General features: G+C 41.7%; 1 protein-coding gene across 6 annotated transcripts in view; it reads right to left on the bottom strand.

Annotated features, from left to right (window-relative positions):
- The window catches only part of NBEA (neurobeachin), a 786732-nt gene that overhangs the window by 339143 nt on the left and 427269 nt on the right, over nucleotides 1-20320 (bottom strand). For all 6 annotated transcript variants that reach the window (XM_073662535.1, XM_073662540.1, XM_073662538.1 and 3 more), the window contains one exon: nucleotides 17875-18041. In XM_073662535.1, coding sequence (XP_073518636.1) covers nucleotides 17875-18041 — 167 coding nt within the window. The remainder of the gene's footprint in view (nucleotides 1-17874; nucleotides 18042-20320) is intronic.

Genomic DNA, 20320 nt, shown 5'->3' with positions numbered 1-20320 from the left:
TATTCTTGGTTCTTAAAAGTAGACACCTTTTGCTTTGATGACTGCTTTGCACACTCTTGGCATTCTCTTGATGAGCTTCAAGAGGTAGTCACCGGAAATGGTCTTCCAACAATCTTGAAGGAGTTCCCAGAGATGCTTAGCACTTGTTGGCCCTTTTGCCTTCACTCTGCGGTCCAGCTCACCCCAAACCATCTCCATTGGGTTCAGGTCTGGTGACTGTGGAGGCCAGGTCATCTGGCGTAGCACCCCATCACTCTCCTTCTTGGTCAAATAGCCCTTACACAGCCTGGAGGTGTGTTTGGGGTCATTGTCCTGTTGAAAAATAAATGATGGTCCAACTAAACGCAAACCGGATGGAATAGCATGCCGCTGCAAGATGCTGTGGTAGCCATGCTGGTTCAGTATGTCTTCAATTTTGAATAAATCCCCAACAGTGTCACCAACAAAGCACCCCCACACCATCACACCTCCTCCTCCATGCTTCACGGTGGGAACCAGGCATGTAGAGTCCATCCGTTCACCTTTTCTGCGTCGCACAAAGACACGGTGGTTGGAACCAAAGATCTCAAATTAGGACTCATCAGACCAAAGCACAGATTTCCACTGGTCTAATGTCCATTCCTTGTGTTCTTTAGCCCAAACAAGTCTCTTCTGCTTGTTGCCTGTCCTTAGCAGTGGTTTCCTAGCAGCTATTTTACCATGAAGGCCTGCTGCACAAAGTCTCCTCTTAACAGTTGTTGAAGAGATGTGTCTGCTGCTACAACTCTGTGTGGCACTGACCTAGTCTCTAATCTGTGCTGCTGTTAACCTGCGATTTCTGAGGCTGGTGACTCGGACAAACTTATCCTCAGAAGCAGAGGTAACTCTTGGTCTTCCTTTCCTGGGGCGGTCCTCATGTGAGCCAGTTTCTTTGTAGCGCTTGATGGTTTTTGCAACTGCACTTGGTGACACTTTCAAAGTTATCCCAATTTTTCGGACTGACTGACCTTCATTTCTTAAAGTAATGATGGCCACTCATTTTTCTTTACTTAGAATTTGTATTATGGCAAGAAAAAAGCAGCTAGGACTATCAGCTGTGTATCCACCAGACTTCTGCACAACACAACTGATGGTCCCAACCCCATTTATAAGGCAAGAAATCCCACTTATTAAACCTGACAGGGCACACCTGTGAAGTGAAAACCATTTCCGGTGACTACCTCTTGAAGATCATCAAGAGAATGCCAAGAGTGTGCAAAGCAGTCATCAAAGCAAAAGGTGGCTACTTTGAAGAACCTAGAATATAAGACATATTTTCAGTTGTTTCACACTTTTTTGTTATGTATATAATTCCACATGTGTTAATTCATAGTTTTGATGCCTTCAGTGTGAATGTACTATTTCATAGTCATGAAAATGCAGAAAAATCTTTAAATGAGAAGGTGTGTCCAAACTTTTGGTCTGTACTGTATGCACAAATATACACAGATTATATGAAGAAAAGTATTGGGACACACTTCTGAAAGCACCACTCCAGCCTTATTTTTATGATTCCTTGCTTAGGGATCACACTTCGTCACCAGTCAGCATCTTCATCTGTTTTCAGTCCCACTCCGGTACCAATAACGGCCTTTGTAGCCCACCAGATCACGGTCTTCTGGAAGTCACTCTTCTTAATACAAGTCTATGAGACTCGGAGAACAAAGCCGCAGCCTCATTCTTTATTCCCATAAAACTGCATTGAGAAGATATTAAAAAGTGACGTCTAATTCCCACAGCGACCACTATGCGATTTGGCCGGTCACTACTGCAGTCACGTTGCGCCAGAGCCAGGCTGAAAATGGGCGATCACGGCTACCGGTGAGTGTGTGGTTACATGCATTACATTCACATATGTGATCCCTAACAAAGGGACTGCAAAACAAAATGCTTAAGTAGTGCTTTCATCATTTCATCATTTAATTTAGTTTTTTTTTATTCAGTCCCATTGCCACAGATGTATAAAAGTCCGGTCCCGCGCCGTGTCGCCTGCCTTTGCCAAAGTTGATAGGAGAATGGCTTGTTCTAAAGAGCTCATTAAACTTGAATGTAATAGGACGCCATTGTTGCAACAAGTCAGATTAGACTCAACTGATTGACTTGTGCAGAAAACATCTCATGGTGAATATGAGTCACATATGGGACCAATCACCTATTTACTGTTACACATAGAAAAAAAAAACATTTAAAAGTGTAAAACAAAAAAAAATGTTGGTAGTGGCCAAAAGTTTTGAAATTGACAAATTTTGGTTTTCACAAGGATTGCTATGTCAGCGTTTTTTTTTTTTTTTTTTTATCTTTAAAGGGAACCTGTCACCAGGTTTGACCAATAGGAGATACAGCCACCACCTTTCAGTCCTCATATACAGCATTCTATAATGCTGTATATATACCCCCAACACAACCCGGTCAAAGAGCCCCGGCTCCTGCGCACTGCAGTACTTAGCTCTGCCCTCGTCAGGACAGAGAATTGCGCCTGTGCAGGAGCACGATGCCGGGGAGGCTGTGTGATTGACGCAGGGACGCGTCATCCACACGAAGCAAGGAGCACAACATCGCAAGAAGAAGGGAGGCACAGGACCAAGACCAGCGACACCCCTCGGACCAGACCGCCCCCCAGGTGAGTATAATAAAAGCTCTTTCTCGTCTTGCAGGTCGGATCTAGGCCTTATATACAGCATTATAGAATGCTGTGTATGAGCGCTGAAAGGTGGTGACCGTATCTCATATCGGTCAAACCTGGTGACAGGTTCCCTTTAAGGCTCCGATCTCATGGTGAGTATTTGATGAGTTTTTGGTGTTGCAGATTTTCTGCACCTCTTGGGTAAATTAGGTTACTTGTTTTTTTTATTGTCTTTTTATGTACATTTTTCAAGCATTTTTGAAGCTGCAGTTTTTTTTTTGTCATTTCAGGTTTTAAATAAATCGGCTTTGTATTTGGCTTTGATTTTATTGATACAGTCGTGAGGATTTCATGCATTTTTTGTGCATTCCCGTTTACACTTTGTCCTGAGCTAATGAGATCACTGAAATGATGTAAGTTGGTCCATTTGTGGCATGGTTGAAATTCAATGGAAATGGGATTTATGTGATTTAGTGGAATTTCATGGCAATGAATGACTTTGCAATTTTCTGCAATTCATCAATAACGCTTCATAACAATCTACAGTTAATGCAAAATGGCACTATAAAAACTGAAGAAGCTGACTTTGTGAAAACCAAAATTGTGTCAGGTACAAAACTTTTTGCCACAACTGTAAACAATGTCATGGTTTACGGTCAGAAGATACAAATAATGTATGTAGTGCAAAAATGCTCACAATTTCTGAAAGACAACAATTTGCACCCCTGGGATCTAGAGAGTTTAGTTAAACAGAAACCACAACTTTAGAACATCTCGGGGTGTTAAATGAATTTTTAGGAGACCTGAAATCTGTACATCTAACAAGAGGTATATAAGATGTATATTTACAGACTACAATTATCGTGACTAAGTGCTTGTTCACCTGTGAAATTATCATTTGCCTTTCTTAAGGTCCATTTCTCCAAAAGCTCATTTCTAGATAATCTAGAAATCTAAACAGGCTGTCGATCACAAAGTGAATGAGCAAAATACTTGTTCGTAGGGTGAAATGATCTTTTGTGCTGCAGAAAAGAATCATTTGATTATTGATTGTTCTGTGGGCATTCAGGGCGTAGTTGGTGGGTCTAAACGACCATCGATAGGCAAACCTATAACCAATCGGTGGTGGCTTAAAGGGAATCCATCACCGGGTTTGGCCAACTCATCTGGGAGCAGCATAGTGTAGAGGCAGAGGTCCTTATTCGAGCAATATGTCACTTACTGTCATTTTAATAAAATCACTGTTTTATCTGCTGCTGATCTAGCAGTTATCAGAATGTTGAGCTCTATATAACCTCACAGCACTGATTGGCAGCTTTCTGCCTATGCACAGTGTACACAAAGCGGTCAAATCAGTGGTATTGGCGGGGTTATAGATGGCTCATGAATATGGATGACTACCTGACAGCAGGTTTACTAGTCCTCTAGTGATAATCTCCTGCTGATAAAACAGTGATTTTATCAAAACTGCACTAAGCAGCCCAGTAAATGACACATAACTGGAATCAGGGCCTCTGTCTCTACATTATTCTGCTCTCACATAAGGTGCCAAAAACCTGGTGACAGATTCCCTTATACCCAACATTAGCTGGTGTAAATCCAGCCACTGTTGGACTAAGAGGTCTTGTATAGAAAGAAGTGATTTCTATCTGGACTCTGAGAAGGGGCAAACAGAAAGGTTAGTTGTTTGTGGCTATTATGCAGATGAAGCCAGATAATACTGGAGATGATATAAATGTGTGTTCAGCTATTACACATGCATTCAAGCTAATTGTGATATGACAATATGTTATTGGTGGAGGTAAATTACTTAATTGCAACAATTTACAAATAAAAGGAACAATAGAATGAGAAATGTATCAGTAACAAAATGTATAAGCTCAAAACCGAGATAATTAGATCAGATATTAGAATTGTAATTACATTTAGATCTCCTGCTCTGTATCTCAGAGGTTAAGCCCAAGGCACTGGAGAAGGAAAAATATAAATTAACCTTTGCCGCCATGCATCACAAAAAGCAAATCTATGGCATTTCCAAAGGTTAATCTAATTTCTGCAGTTTAGATGGTCAAGATGGTAGCAGGTAGTGAATTGGATTTAAAAGACATTAAGTCATTTAACATGGAGGGAAGACTATGGAAGAACAAGCCCACCCACACGATGTGGTCAGAGGAATCATTCTAATGTATCTGTATGTATGAGATGATAAATGTCCATCACGGCTGTGATATCAGGAGAGGTGAATAAAAAGCAGACTGGTTTAGAAGGAGCAATCATCTTCTTTTATACATTTCTCTATAAAAGCACAACTTAAAAGACTTATGCTGCTTTTTAGACGGGCCGATTGAGGAACAAACGTTCATAGAAACACTCAATTCTGACTATCAGGCCGTCGATCACTGAACGAAAGAGCAAAATGCTAATTTGTCGGGTGTGATGATATTTCAGCCGACTTAGGCATCATCATTCTCGGCAGCACATACTAAAGGGGAAAGTGCATTATCACTGAAGTGGAGTATGGTCATTTTATTACATTGTAAAGGTGGAGTTTTTGGATGCACACATTATAGGGAGGAGAGTTAAAAATTAAAGAGAACCTGTCACCCCGTTTTTAGCTATTATTCTGGCCCCAGTGTGTTATAACAAGTTTTTGCTAAACAAAAGCTCCCAGTATTAGGTTTAAAAAAACACTTTATATCCCCTCACATCTTTTCTTTTCGTCCTATGGGTGTCGACTTTATCTTTTCAGTCACAGACTTTTGAAATTAGGCACGTCCACAGCATTGCATTTCATTGCCATGACTGGCCCGACCTCACGTTAACCATGTAGTATATCCCAGGGCCTTGAGCGGGCGGGTGGGACCCACTCGCCGTCGGACACCCCGCCGCGTTATGGGACCTGTGAGCGGAGGAGAGCGGTGCCATCGCCCGCTCCCCCCTGCTTGCTCAAGGCCCCGGTAGCCGACGAAACAATACTTACCTCTTCCCGTGCCTCCGCAGTAGCTCCGGTCTCTTCCGCATCCTCTGACTGTGACGTCTCAGGTCAGAGGGCGCGGTGACGTCTTTACACCGCGCTCTCTCCTGAGCCGTCACAGCGCAGAGTAGTAAGACGCCAGTGATACTGGAGGTCCAGAGCAGCGGCAGCAGGTGAGGAGAGAGGCGAGTATTTGATTTTTTTTTTTTTTTTATGTATGGAGGCATGGGGCATTATATGAAGGGGTGACATCCTGCATGGGGCATTATAAGGGGGGGGGTGACATCCTGCATGGGGCATTATAAGGGGGGGGGGAGTGACATTCTGCATGGGGCATTATAAGGGGGGGAGTGACATACTGCATGTGGCATTATAAGGGAGGGGGGGTGAAATCCTGCATGGGGCATTATAAGGGAGGGGGGGTGACATCCTGCATGGGGCATTATAAGGAAGGGGGATGACATCCTGCATGGGGCATTATAAGGCAGGCGGGGTGACATCCTGCATGGGGCATTATTAGGAAGGGGGGGGGAGAGGTGACATCCTACATGGGGCATTAAAAGGGGGGGGGGGGTGACATCCTGCATGGGGCATGACATCCTGCAACGGGTATTATAAGGGGGGTGACATAATACATGGGACATTATAAGGGGGTGACATCCTGCATGGGGCATTATATGAGGGGAACAGCCTGCATGGAGCATTATGTGGGGGCACAGCCTGCATAGAGCATTATGTGGGGGCACAGCCTGCATGGAGCATTATGTGGCCGCACAGCCTGCATGGAGCATTGTGTGGGGGCCAGTATCCTGTATTGAGCATTATAAGGGGGTCAGTATCCTATATGAAGCGTTATATGGGGACCAGTATCCTGTATGACATCCTGCATGGGGCATTATAAGGAAGGGGGGGTGACATCCTGCATGGGGCATTATAAGGGAGGCGGGGTGACATCCTGCATGGGGCATTATTAGGAAGGGGGGGGGGGGGAGAGGTGACATCCTGCATGGGGCATTAAAGGGGGGGGGGTGACATCCTGCATGGGGCATTATATGGGGGGTGACATCCTGCAAGGGGTATTATAAGGGGGGTGACATAATACATGGGGCATTATAAGGGGGTGACATCCTGCATGGGGCATTATATGAGGGGAACAGCCTGCATGGAGCATTATGTGGGGGCACAGCCTGCATGGAGCATTATGTGGGGGCTCAGCCTGCATGGAGCATTATGTGGGCGCACAGCCTGCATGGAGCATTATGTGGGGGCCAGTATCCTGTATGGAGCATTATAAGGGGGTCAGTATCCTATATGAAGCGTTATATGGGGACCAGTATGCTGTATAGAGCGTTATAAGGGGGTCAGTATCCTGTGCGGAGCGTTATATGGGGGCTAGTATCCTGTATGGAGCGTTATTTGGGGGCCAGCATTCTGTATGGAGCCAGTTTCTGAGCTATTGTGGAATTTACAATAGATATCTGTCATGTAATGTAAGAAATTAAATCTTCGGCATTGTACTATATATATATATATATATATATATATATATATATATATATATATATTAGTACAATGCCGAAGATATATAGATAGTGATATATATATATATATATATATATACACACACATACACTGTATATATATTTCTCTGCGGTATCTGTGCATCATGAATCGTGGTATGTGTTAAAGGGGCCCAGTGAGACTCTTTCGCCCTGGGCCCACAAAAACCTGGGGCCGGCCCGGAGAGGATGGGCAGTGCGCACGCGCGGGATATACTACATGGTTAACGTTAACAAACAAGAGTATCACTAAAGTAATATAGTAAAGTCCAAGGATGTAGCATAGTTGGGTGGGTCAGATAGCAGTCCAGAGTATTGGCAGACATGAAGACATCAGGCAGCATGCTGTGGGAGGGTAGAAGTGCTAGAAAAGTCCAAATGCGTTAAGGGACAAGAAGCAGAGTCCAGCAGCAAAGCAGAGCTGATTATGTATGGTGACCTACTGTGGCTGAATAGTTGAGCTGGATATGTCTGGTGGCTTACTGTGGTGTAAAAGAAGAGTTGGATAAGTGGGGTGGCTCTTTTTGGCAGAGCAGTAGATCTGCATTTGTTGAAAACTCTCCGTGGTAGAAAAGCACAGCTGGATTTGTCGGGTGGCACATTATGGCAGAAAAGCAGAGGTGGATTTGTTGGGCGAGTCATTGAACCAGTAGAGCAGAGCAGGAAATAACTGAAGATACTGAAGGATGCTGGGCAGTAGTAGTGTCAGGCGCAATCTACCTGCATTCTCAGGTGGTGTCCCTCCACTTGAGCAGGGTCATATGACCGAGGAGAGTGAACGTAGAAGGTCTCACTGAAATCAATCGGTTTCTCTGAATTATCTAACATGTATGGGGGGGCATTAAGCACAGCAAGAAACCACTAAGAGCACTGAGTGGCTGCAGCGTTTACATGCCAGACTTTTGTCATCAAGGATCAGGGGCAGTGCTGGTGCCCTTCAACACCAGGGAAGGGAAGAGAAGAGCATAGTTTATTTTGCTTTTTTGTTTTTTATCCCATCTATTGTGTTTTCACATTGTTTTTAAAGGCTGGAAATAGCCCATTCCAACTAAAGAATAAGTCAGTTTTTAAGAATTTCCACCATTCATCGCTGCTCCAAAAATACCCCTTGCCATGCTATGGCAATTATGTTATTAGCAATATTTTGTAAACCTGGATAGAGGAGCACCCCAATAGCTCTAATTCACAAGTTGACATGAATCATCTTTGACTAAATCAACAAAGCTTTGTTCTATCCTGTTGGCATTTATTACTTGTCTGAACGAAGGCCATATGTTCCGATCTGCATAATCTAGAGTATTCTGCTTACAGGAACATATGCGCATTTTACCATTGTTTTACAAAACAAATCATTACACATCAGTCATTTAGAAAAGATCTTTAATTAAATATCTCATGGTCTCTCACAAGGAAATATGAAGAATACTTGTCATCTCACCATAAAAACACAGATTTTGAGGTTGAATATAATTAACAATCCTTCAGTATGAAGATTACTAAAGGAAACAAGTGGCACTGAATAGGAGCATGTATCACAAGTCAGCGGTGGACATGATCTTGGGAAAAATCCGTCTCTGATGTGCAGTTAAAGGAAGTTTGTACACCCAAAATTACTCTCAAACCAAGCATAGGCACTCTGTGCACCCTTGGTGTGGCTAAAGAGTTCAGGGCACCTTTCCCACCTAATTGTTTTTCCTCTATCTCCGCCCTTTTCTGACTCCTGTAAAACCAGCACTGTCAATCAAAGAGGAGGAGGGACGGTGCACTGGGCTGCATGGCCACACCAAGGGAGCACTGCGGGACACTGCTTGGTTTCAACAGTCATTTTATACTAACAGGGTCCCTTTAAGAAGTCAATAGAAGAAAGAGACAGTGTCCAATTCAGGTGAAAAAAAACTTCAAGGTTCCATTTATTCTGCCACAGATGCAACGTTTCGACCAACCATAGGTCTTTTTCAAGCATATAAAATGGTGTAACATGCCCGGTTTAAATAGTGCACATCATTACAGAGAAAGCAATCAGTGTCCTCTCCTTCCCAGGTTTGTCTATTACAGGGCAGTGATTGTGGACCAATGAGACCAATGAGATAGTAATACTATCAATTTACAAAAATGTATCAATATTTGCCTCCCTTTGTGTCTCTCTCCTCCTTCCCTATATTGCAGATGTTAAGTATAATTTTAAAGGGAACCTACCACCATAAATAATGCTGTTAACCTACAATTATGCGGTTCATCTGCAGGTTAACAGCGTTATTACGCTGCCCGGCGCCTGCACGTAGCGGAGTGCAGCGGGGATAAGATGAACTTTATTCTCTCCACCAGAATTCAGTATTCATTTGGAGGCGGGGGCGGTGCCGGTTCAGCCATTGCTCTGAGTATACAGAGTGGCCGCTGTAACCGTGCCCTTGGTCATGACTGACAGCTGGCTGCAATGCAGAGGGAGTGTCAGTCAGGGCCGGGGGCGCGGTTACAGAGGTCGCTATGTATTGTCAGAGCAATGACTGAATCCGTGCATCCCAGCACCATGACTGAAATCGAATGCTGGAGGGGACAATAAAGTTAATTTTCTCCCCGCTGCATTCGGCTGTGTGCAGGCACCGGGCAGCATAATAACGCTGTCAACCTGCAGATTAACTGCATACCTGCAAGTTAACAGCGTTATTTCTGGTGACAGGTTCCCTTTAAATACCCTTTATGTAGTATTAAATAGATTATATTGCTTTTAGTTAAAAGACATAATGTAATTACGTTGCGGTCTCTCACATTTATATGTATTCTACAGGGCTTTGAGATTAGATAATTCCCTTTATGGGAATGGTTAAATGAATCTATGTATTCCAGTCATGTGACCTCTGCTACTATGGCTGCTTGCTGTGTCTATGAACTATATAAAGCCTGTATAAACTGATAATTTGAGTCATGTGACCCGTTACTATGGTTACTTGTTGTTTCTATGCAGCATATAAAGCCTGTATAAGGAAGTTATTTATTGGAGTCATGTGACCCTTGTTACTATGGTTGTTGTTTCTATGCACTGCCTGAAGCCTGTATGTGGTGTTGTGGTCATGTGACCGCTTGTTGGTGACGCTGTGACCATCAGATGATGTCGGCGCTGTGCCCTTGATTGGATGGCATGGACGCATGTGTATATGAGACACACCACTGATGAACATGTGATACTGCAGGCGTCTGGGATTTGTCTGCGGTTACCTGGACAACAGGGATGCTGTCTAATGATTGGATAATACAGCAAATGCTGATATTGTATGTGATATACATGCACTTCAATACACTGTAATTATATGATGAGTGTGATATGTATATGGCGCTTATGTATTTCTATTTGGGATAATGTATGATCCATACACTGATTTATGTATATACACATGGATATGTTTTTTTTATTAGGTCACTTATATTGTTGTGAGGGGACACTCTGATTGCTTTCCCTGTAATGATGTGCACTATCTTAACCTTGCATGTTACACCATTTTGTATGCTTGAAAAAGATCTTTGTTTGGTGGAAACGTCGCATCTGTGGCAGAATAGGTGGAGCCTTGAAGTTTTTTTGCCCCTGAATTGAATGCTGCCTCATTTTTCCATTGAATGTTTTCCAAGTGGACTCCTTGGAACGTTTGACAATGCGTCCTATTTGTGCCTATTAGTGTTGAGCGAGTATGTTCTGTCCGAGTATGCTCGGGCGAGCTCCGAGTAGTTACAGCTGCTCGGTGATATGGTTGAATCGCTCCCGTGTGCATGATTTGCAACTGTTTGACAGCTTTATTACATGGGAGGAATGTGTAAGAAATAGACATTCCTCACATGTAATAAAACTGTCAAACAGTCACAAATCATGCACACGGGAGCGTTTTAACCTCATCACCGAGCAGCTGTAACTACTCGGAGCTCGCCCGAGTATATTCGCCGAAAGGGTTAATAGAACATACTCGCTCAACACTAGTGCCTGTGTGTCCTTTGCAATTGTCCAATATTGGAGTGCTGCGATTCACCTTCATTTTTATCTGTTGAAGAAGTTCACTTGTATACAATGTGCACAATACAATCTGGGTGCAGATGCAACTCTTTAGCCTCATGATTAAATTGTATTGAGCAACCTAGATTTTTGTGAAAATTTAAAGTGTTCATTCAGGTACTCTAGCCTGTGTCTGCCCATCAGAACATGGAGAAGGCTGAGTCAGTTTCCCCTGCATTTCCTTTGCAATGGCCGGAGGAAAAATATAGTATTACATGCCAGTCATTTAAATGTAATAACGTGATAGCTTAAGTTCACCAGAATCAGAATAGGCGCTGCTTGTACAACGCAGCTCTCCATCCTGGCTTATAGAAAACTGTCTCCCAAGCAAGGATCCCCTTGAACATTAACATAGCTTCATGAGACTTCCCACTTAAGCTCTTTGTGGAGATATAATCAGTAGAACAAGTAGTACTGTTGCAGAAGCAATTGTAGGCCCTTCTATCTCCAGATCTGCCTGGCGTGCTACCTGGTGGAGAAGAAATCCGCACTGCTGCCCTGGGTTCCAATCCAATCAAGGACAACATCTATATGAAATCTGTATGTTTCCCCAGTGATTGTGTGCATTTCCTCAAGGTTAGATTTTTGGTCTAAATATGAAACTGGTCCTGGACTGTAACTATGGGTATATCGCTTAAAGCGGCAAACTATGCGGCGACTATGGGACCCAAGAGCGGGAGAAGGGGCTCCAAAGTGGCACAGACCGGCCTTTCACCAGGTATTTTGATTTCAATGTTATCATTATCCTTAGGATGAAGATAACATTGAATGCAATGATAGAACATGGAGTCATCAGCTCCGAGTCCCTACTCCATCATTCTCCCTGTGCTCCCGAGTTATAGAGCAGCAGGTCCGATGACGTCACTACATCTCAACTGCTGCACGGAGCCTCAGGCCACACAATGCAAAGACCAGAGCAGCACGCCATGGAAATGAGGGCAAGCTAAGTGTTTTCTAATTTTCGTTTTATTTTATCAGGCTATTACTTGTGCAGGGTACTGTTAGGGCATCATACTGTTATGGGGGCTATGGGGACCATCATACTGTGCAGGTGGGTTTTGGGGACATTATACAGTGTGGACGGCGGGATTGCGAGGGCATCATATTGCGGAGGAGTGGGGACTGTTAGATTCTGGGGGCCATCATACTGTAGGTGGATTATTATCGGCATTCTACTGTGTCACAACACTATAGGATGGGTGCTTTTTGTGGGGTTGCCATACTGCGTGTTTCAAGGGAATTCACTGTGGGTTATCATACTTTGTGTGAGGGGAAGGCCTTTTGAGGGACACCATACTGTATGGGTGTTATAAAAAGGGTTTTGTGGGTGAGAACACTATGTGCCGCACTAAGTCTCTTCTTGTGTTTAAAAGTTTGGAGACATGCTCCTCTGCGACTACATTGAAGTGCATTAACCACACCTACTTTGCAGGATTTTTTTGTGTGCGTGGGGGAGGCGTGGGTAACGGGGGCGATGGGTGCAAAACAAACTCTTGCTATGGGGTCTGTAATAAAGCAGGAGGTAAGTTCCCGGATGGCACCAAGGTGGTTGGCCTTGGTAATGTAAAGTCTGTACCAGTAATACAACGTTACTGAGAAAGTTTTAATTTGACTTGATTTTGGAGCTGTCTGGGTGGAAAAGGTCATTCCCATAATCCAGCCCTGGGCTTACGGGTATAATTACAGCAGCTGGGTTAGCTCAGCAGAGTGAAGCCTGGGCTGGAGCTGAAGAGAGGTGTTTGGCTTAAACTACTTGAGTTGGTACTGCCTTGAATACCGAGATTGGTGAGAGTACTATATTTACTTTGTTTCATTGTGCCTGAAGAAAGGACTGTTTATGTTATTAATTTTGTACTGGAGAAAAGCTGTTTTTTGTTTAAGAGCTGAAAAGTTTATGATTGACAATAAACTTTATGCTGTTTTTATATAAATACCTTGTGCTGGTGCGTATCCAAGCGGCTACTAGAGAGCTAAAAGCTTACAGATCTCATGATTTCTTTGAATGCCCCTAAATGTACAGCACAATCAAATTAGTTTACTGGTGGAGGGAAGCAGGGAAATCAATTTTCCCGATATATTGTATGGGCTGAGTTCATTGCTGGCTTCTCTTGCTGTTGGATTTTACGTACACCACACTCAGCCTGCAGATTTTCCTTCTTTTTTTTAATATATATATATATTGGTGAATTAAAACAGAACAGAAACCACAACCTCAGCCACTAAAGAGCAGGAAGTGTTATACGACTAACCACACACATACCACCCACAACTAAAATCATTACTCTTTACCACAATCTATTATTTCCCTTCTGGCGTGGTTATTGCAGGCATACCAGAGAAAGAATTGCAAAACCGGCATTATATGAGAGACTGTGATTTAACACTGTCACTAAAATGACACAGACTAATGGGTCATGATCACTAATAAATTGTGCAGTTAATCCCTGTATGTCTTCCATAGCAGCCACTCTGCCTGTTTGGTGAGATACAATGGTTATATACCCTGTGTCTATGTCTTCAGACACACTGTGTGATGGCCGACAAATAACTCATTACTTGCAGGCTGGATTCTGAAGTGAGATCATTAATCAAACCTGAGAGCTGTGAAGGGTCGAAAGCAGCCTGAGAAGCCAAGGGGTTAATGTCTCTAAAAAATATTAGAAACCATGTCCAAAACAATTGACATGGTAGTGAAATACAAACGACTCTTGGTATATAGTATTTTAATTATTTTAAAATATTTTTATTGCATAAGAAAATATGTAAATCCTTTAATCCGACAAAGAAGGGGGGTTTATTTCAGATCCTTGATATGCAGTTTGCAGCCTGATTCAGATTTTCTGGTGGGAGCGTCTCTCCCGGTAATACTCCCGGTAATACAGGCTGGATCTGAGCGGTTTGTGTTTCCAGAGTTCTGCTGTTTTTCACTGATTTTATTTTCTATTTGTGTTCTTTTCTTTATTGAAGCGACAGTGACCATTAAATATGCAAAAAATATTTACACACTCATTACCACGGCAAAAACAAACCCAAATCCTGTTACCCGTATATTTTATTATTCCGAAAAGTCATTCTAGATCCATAACTGATCAATTTTATGCAGACAAATTTGGCTGCACCAATCACCCTATAAAATTGGCTTGTGTGTTTTGTTGGCTGCGTAACAATGCTCTTCCGATTTGGAGTCGTAATTGGCACATCATACCTCCGGCTATTTTGCTTTTTGCAGTCTTCAGGTACAGATAGGAGACCACAAAGCAGAACCATTTCAATTGACTTTGGGAAATGCCCATCTGGACTTTATTACTGATGTGTTTTTTTTTTCTTTTAAATTTGATTTTTCAAAGTAATTGGTCACAGAATGCAGAACCTTTAAAGGAATGTTACAGCTCGACTGTACGGAAACAGATGCCTCTTAACACGGCTATAAAAATACATATTGTAGAGCGTTAACCTGAACTTCATCAAAAACACCAGCAAAGAGGATCCTATAATAGGCTTACAGGCTCTTGTTTATGTTGTGCCAATTTATAGCAGCCCGAGAATGCTTAATAAGAACAATACCAGGTAAGTCTGGGTTTGCCAGCCATCAGGAGCAGCCACAGAGCCGAGAGAGAGCTGCTTTTACTTTAGATCACAAGATCCTACCAACTACCATCTGTGGTCCACAGCATTCGCGGGAAGAGAGCGCTAAGAGAGGGGTGTTCAAGATGTGCATTAGGGAGTGGCTCTAACGTATAAAGCTTTATAGTATGACAGGCCATGCGACAGAGCAATACATTGCGTGATTTATGAGCTTGATCTGTCTTGGTCTAAAATGACCGTGACATTTTAGGTATGTGCCACATATGTTTCTTCTACCCCCTAAAAAGAAGAACTTGCTGGTCTACAAATGTAGAGTGATTGTTTTGGCATTCCCTTCTTGTCCTTAGTAAACCTTAGATCCAATGTAAAATACAATACTACATAAAGTATTGGGCGCATATGTGAAGTCAATCAACTTCCCCACAGAGTACAAAACAAACATAAGCTTCTAATATTAAATTGGAAGATAAAATTCCCAGCTCCTTACAGTGAAATTAATTCAATAGGTAAATGTAGTCTAAAAGATTTGTCCAGCTACCAAATATTAAAAAACTGCTCAAAATGTAAAAGAATAATAAAAAAAAAGTCATAGTCACTTTATCATTCCATTGTCTCTCAAAGGCCACAGCCCCACTATCAGTATTCGGTCAGTATTTTTTCTCAGGAGTGGGAGCCAAAACCAGGTGAGGAACAATCAGAGAAAAGGTATAATAGAAACAAGTCACCAATTCTGCATTTATCACCCACTCCTGGTTTTGGATCCCACTCCTGAGAAAAAATACTGACTGAATACTGATAGGGGGCCGTGGCCTAATTCTGAAGATTCTAAGTCCACGCTGGTCTCTTCTACATCTGCTCCAGAGATGACTTTTCGACACAAATATGTGACCGCTGCAGCCAATCACTGCACACATTGATAAACTCAGTGGTGTTGAGACAACATTACTAAAGCATGTGATTAGGAACAGAAGTGACATGTCCATATCAACAAGTCACCGCTCGACCCAGTAAGTTTCAGGACCGATGTGGTAAGGGATTGACAAAGTATTATTTATTTTACAATCATATAGCAATTAAGCCATGTTTACAAATTCTCAGGTAACTGAACAGCAGCTCTAAAACTGGTTATCCAGGACTATTTTATTTTTTTTTCTCATGAGACTAAGAACTGACAGGAAGGTAGTTGATTGTTGCCCGACACCAGCTCAGAGCAACCACAGACTGCTGCTGCCAGCGATATTTGACCTCATGTCAAGATCTCCTGCTCTACTCCCCTCTTATCTCCTCTTCCCACAATCGCAAACAAGATTTCTCCCGTGCATCCCCCCTACTCTGGAACTCTCTACCCCAACATATCAGACTCTCGCCTACTGTGGAAACATTCAAAAGAAATCTGAAGACCCACCTCTTCTGACAAGCATAAAACCTGCAGTAACCATCGCTCCACCATACCACTGCATGACTAGCTCTACCCCCACCTACTGTATCCTCACCCATCCCTTGTAGACTGTGAGCCCTCCCGGGCAGGGTCCTCGCTTCTTCTGTACCAGTCGCCGTCACGTTTTCTTCAGGATTATTGTAATTGTTTTTGTATGTATACCCCTTTTCACATGTAAAGCGCCATGGAATAAATGGCGCTATAATAATAAATAATAATGTCAACAGAACAGCTCTTCCTCTTCTTGGCTGCTCTGTTGATGGGATGTGACTGTTGACTTCATGCTGATTGATAGATGGCTCCCCGCAGTTAGGCAATTGGCGAGCCGGCTGTCAATTAGCATGATGTCAGCAGTCGCAACCCATCAACAGAACAGAAGAGAAGTAGCCACTCTGTCCATGTGACGTCACCAGAAACCACAGAATCATCAATAGGATTGGTCCGTGATTGATCTGAGCCAGCAGAGATCTGTGCCAGGCAGTACAGGTAGGCAGTTAACAACTACCTACCTGTAAGTTCTTAGCCCCATAAAAAAAATAACCCCGGATATCCCCTTTAACACAAGGATCATCTGAAAGATGTAAATGAAAGGTTACTGACCAATGAGTATACCAGAGATGACCTAAGATAAAAGAAAGAGCTGTACACCCCTCCATATTTAGGCCCTTGGTAAATCAGCATCACAAGAATAGAAGAAGGTTGCCCTACAATGTACTGGCTGCTAATCTATATAAGGAGCATTGAGAGCAGTGAAAGCAGTAGTGAGCCATGAAGTGAGACATTGAAGGTTGTGTAAGGAGGACTAGTAGAAGTCAAGGCCACTGAAATGCTCCCCTATATGTCACATATCTTGGGGTACAACTTAAAACATATTACCATCAGATTAGGTTGAAAATCTTGTAGAGCATTAAAAAGTAAATGTAAGAAAATCTAATGCATCTTAGACAAATCAGTGTTTCGCAACTTATGAGCCACTTCTTCCCCTTCCCCAGTGTTGTGAACACATTATCCTCCCTGAAAGCAGCTCAGATCCACAATGGTCAAAATAAAGTGGACTCAGCTCACTGAGGAGTCAGGTTACACCTCCTATTATATAACATGGAGGTGGGAGGAAAGGTGAGGAGCAGAGTGAGAAAACAAGCAGAGGCAGAAACAGGCACTCACTGTTAGCAAGTGATTTAGCTTATCCCAAAGCTGGATTCACTTCCACACAGCTTAGTACTGCTGAATAATCTCCTCCATGCTGCTGCTATTTTTGAACATGTGCAAAACAGAAACAGGAATCTCTGTTTCTGTGTGTACAGGACACATCATAGCAGCTTGTTTTCTCCTCTTAGTTCAGAGTCAACTGAAAATTAGAGCTAGAGCATGCAGATGGAAAAACTGGTTAAAGATGCAGAATACAAGTAACAATGACCAAAAATGGTGTTATTCCTTATCTGAAGTAACAGGTACAGTAACTATTCCACACATTTTAGTAAACCATTTTTAGCTATTACGTCATTACTATCCCAACATTCAACCTAATGGGATATTCAAAGTTGCAAACAGATTAAATTCCAGTTCTGCCACAAGACTTTGTAAATGCTAAAGAATAAAACAGATCCTCAAAGTGCAAACTGAACAGTAATTGTCGCTTACCTCTGAGAGATGGCTCCCCATGCCCCATGCTTATTGGTCAGGATGTTGAGGATCTTCTGCTTTAGCTGATTGGCTGTCACATGGTCTCGGTGTTTGGCAGCACTGATGAGATGATCACACATCTTCTCCTCCTCTTTCCTATCAGCAGCGTACTGTGCACATTGTGACTTTAGGATAAAACATAAAATACTATGAGCTAGCAGGGAGTAATTAGAGGATCTAATTTAGAGGATCTATATTATAAATTATATTTCTTAAAAAAAGGAACAATATTGAAAGCTAAAACATCAGATAAAAAAATATAAAATTGATATGCTGTGCATATATATTTTTTTTACAAGACTTTGTTTTGTATCATTATAGCCTTTATAATTTTACTATTCATTTCATTTGTTTTTTTTCTTAAGATTTTATTGTTATTGCTTCTTTAATGTTAGCTTTTTTTGTTTGTTTTCTACACATTTTGTATCTTTGTTTAATTTTACTCCCCCCCCATTTTCTTTTTTACTAGCACTTTTTTCTATATTTTAAGAAATGTTTTTATTAAAAAAAAATTAAATGTTAGATGGTGTAATTTTTTTTAAATTGGATGTTATTTAAAATCACACAATAAATTATCATTACTGTACAATGTGAATGGAAAATATGAAAATGTAATTTCAAAAGAAAAAAAAAGAAGAATGAGTTAATTCGTTATCAAACATACCCAAAGCAAATAAGCAATTAGCTCAATGGTCTGCCCTGGTAATGAGGCTAATATTTCATCCTTTAATTGGACTGTAAGATTAAATTATCATGCCTCGCTGTGAATGATGGTTTAATGAATATTAACAGTTTGCTCATTGAGTGGACAGGATGATTTAGCATAATATTCAGATGTCTGAACAGGTAACGCTGCCTTGATGTCCATGTCGTGGAAATAAAGAAAGGTAGGAATGGTGCATTCCAAGACAAAAAACATTGCTATCCCTTGTTTTGAATTTCAGACAATCCCCTTAAAGCAGCACTCAAATCAATAATTTCATTCTGTAATCCTTTGTAAATATGTATGTGATGTTGTATAAGTGCATTAAAATTAGCGATTGCAGTCTTCCCTGGTCTTCAGTGCCACTCCTATCCAGAGTCACGTGACCTCAAATCAGACTAGCCAATCATACAGGGGTTTATGTATGGGCCCGTATGCTGCCTTCATAATGTAAACAAAAGGAGTCCATGGTCCACACACACACACACACACACACACGAGTGAGATACAACTATTCTCAATATGAAAGAAGAGGAACAGAGCAGCGCTGTAAACTGGGAAGAATGGTCATTGCGCGTATTTTAATGCACCAGCAATACATCACATAGATAAGTAGAAAGGATGACAATTTTTGATGGGAGTGCTTCTGTAATGTACACATGCCTTAACCCGGTCCTTTGTCTGCCCTTATACACACTGAGGTCAACTCTGACACATGGTAAGATTTTTAATATTAAACAGTGTAGGACCATCCTGAACAGGGTCACCTTGACGATGGTGGGATGGCTTTTTATGCTTTTTTGATCAAAAATAGTGTTCATTAAAAATCATATGTTATTTAAATGGACTTTTGCTTTTTTACTTATTTAGTTACAGTAGGGTTTATGATCATTTTGTTTCTTGGAGGTTATGCCTTAGTCATTGTACGCTACAAAAATGATAATTTCTTAAGAGAGGTTGTTTATATAATCTCTAATGATTTTAGAATTTTTTCCTTCATTCAAATGAGCACCAAAATTACGCCCCGGACATATTTAATAAATTCTATACATGCACAAAAATATTACACCCCACCCCCCCATCATTTTAATTAACCTCCAACTAAACCCTTCTGCATCTCTGTCCTAGCCCGTCTCCTTAAATATCCCTAATGTTTAAGGTTGTATGTCTAAATGCATCTTTTTATTTAATGATCTAAATACACAGAATTTCTAAAAATGTTATCTACAGAAATGTTATAGAGAGGTTTTAAATTATATGAAAGGAAGAAAAAAAAACATAAGTCTAGCCACTCAATCTGATCCTTTTCTTGTAGATCAACAAGCACAAGGGCTAGTACATCAAATTGCAGGCTTAAGAGAACTGTCTAGCAGAGATAAGAAGCTCATCAAGTCTCAGGATCATTCTGGTTTTCCAGCTGGAGGGCACCTTTACAGAATTCTGACACCATCCTATATTTCTTATGTCCTTCAATTCAGACCACGTCTCACCACATTCACTTGTTGTGGACAGTCTAGTTATCGCCGGCTGTATTTTATCAATACTTACGACTGGTTTATTAATCTGAACTGAGCCAAACACACAGTGAAGAATTTGCTTTTAAGAAGTCTGATGATTGCATGAAAAATGCAGATGGAGAAAAATTAAGTCAAATCTACAAAACTGAATCCAATTTGAGCTGGCAACTTGGAGTTAAACTAG

The sequence above is a fragment of the Phyllobates terribilis genome, unplaced genomic scaffold (genome assembly GCF_046119375.1).
Source record: "Phyllobates terribilis strain yellow unplaced genomic scaffold, ASM4611937v1 Scaffold_2__4_contigs__length_985480577, whole genome shotgun sequence".
NCBI lineage: Eukaryota > Metazoa > Chordata > Amphibia > Anura > Dendrobatidae > Phyllobates > Phyllobates terribilis.
This window is presented reverse-complemented; position numbering and strand designations above follow the sequence as displayed.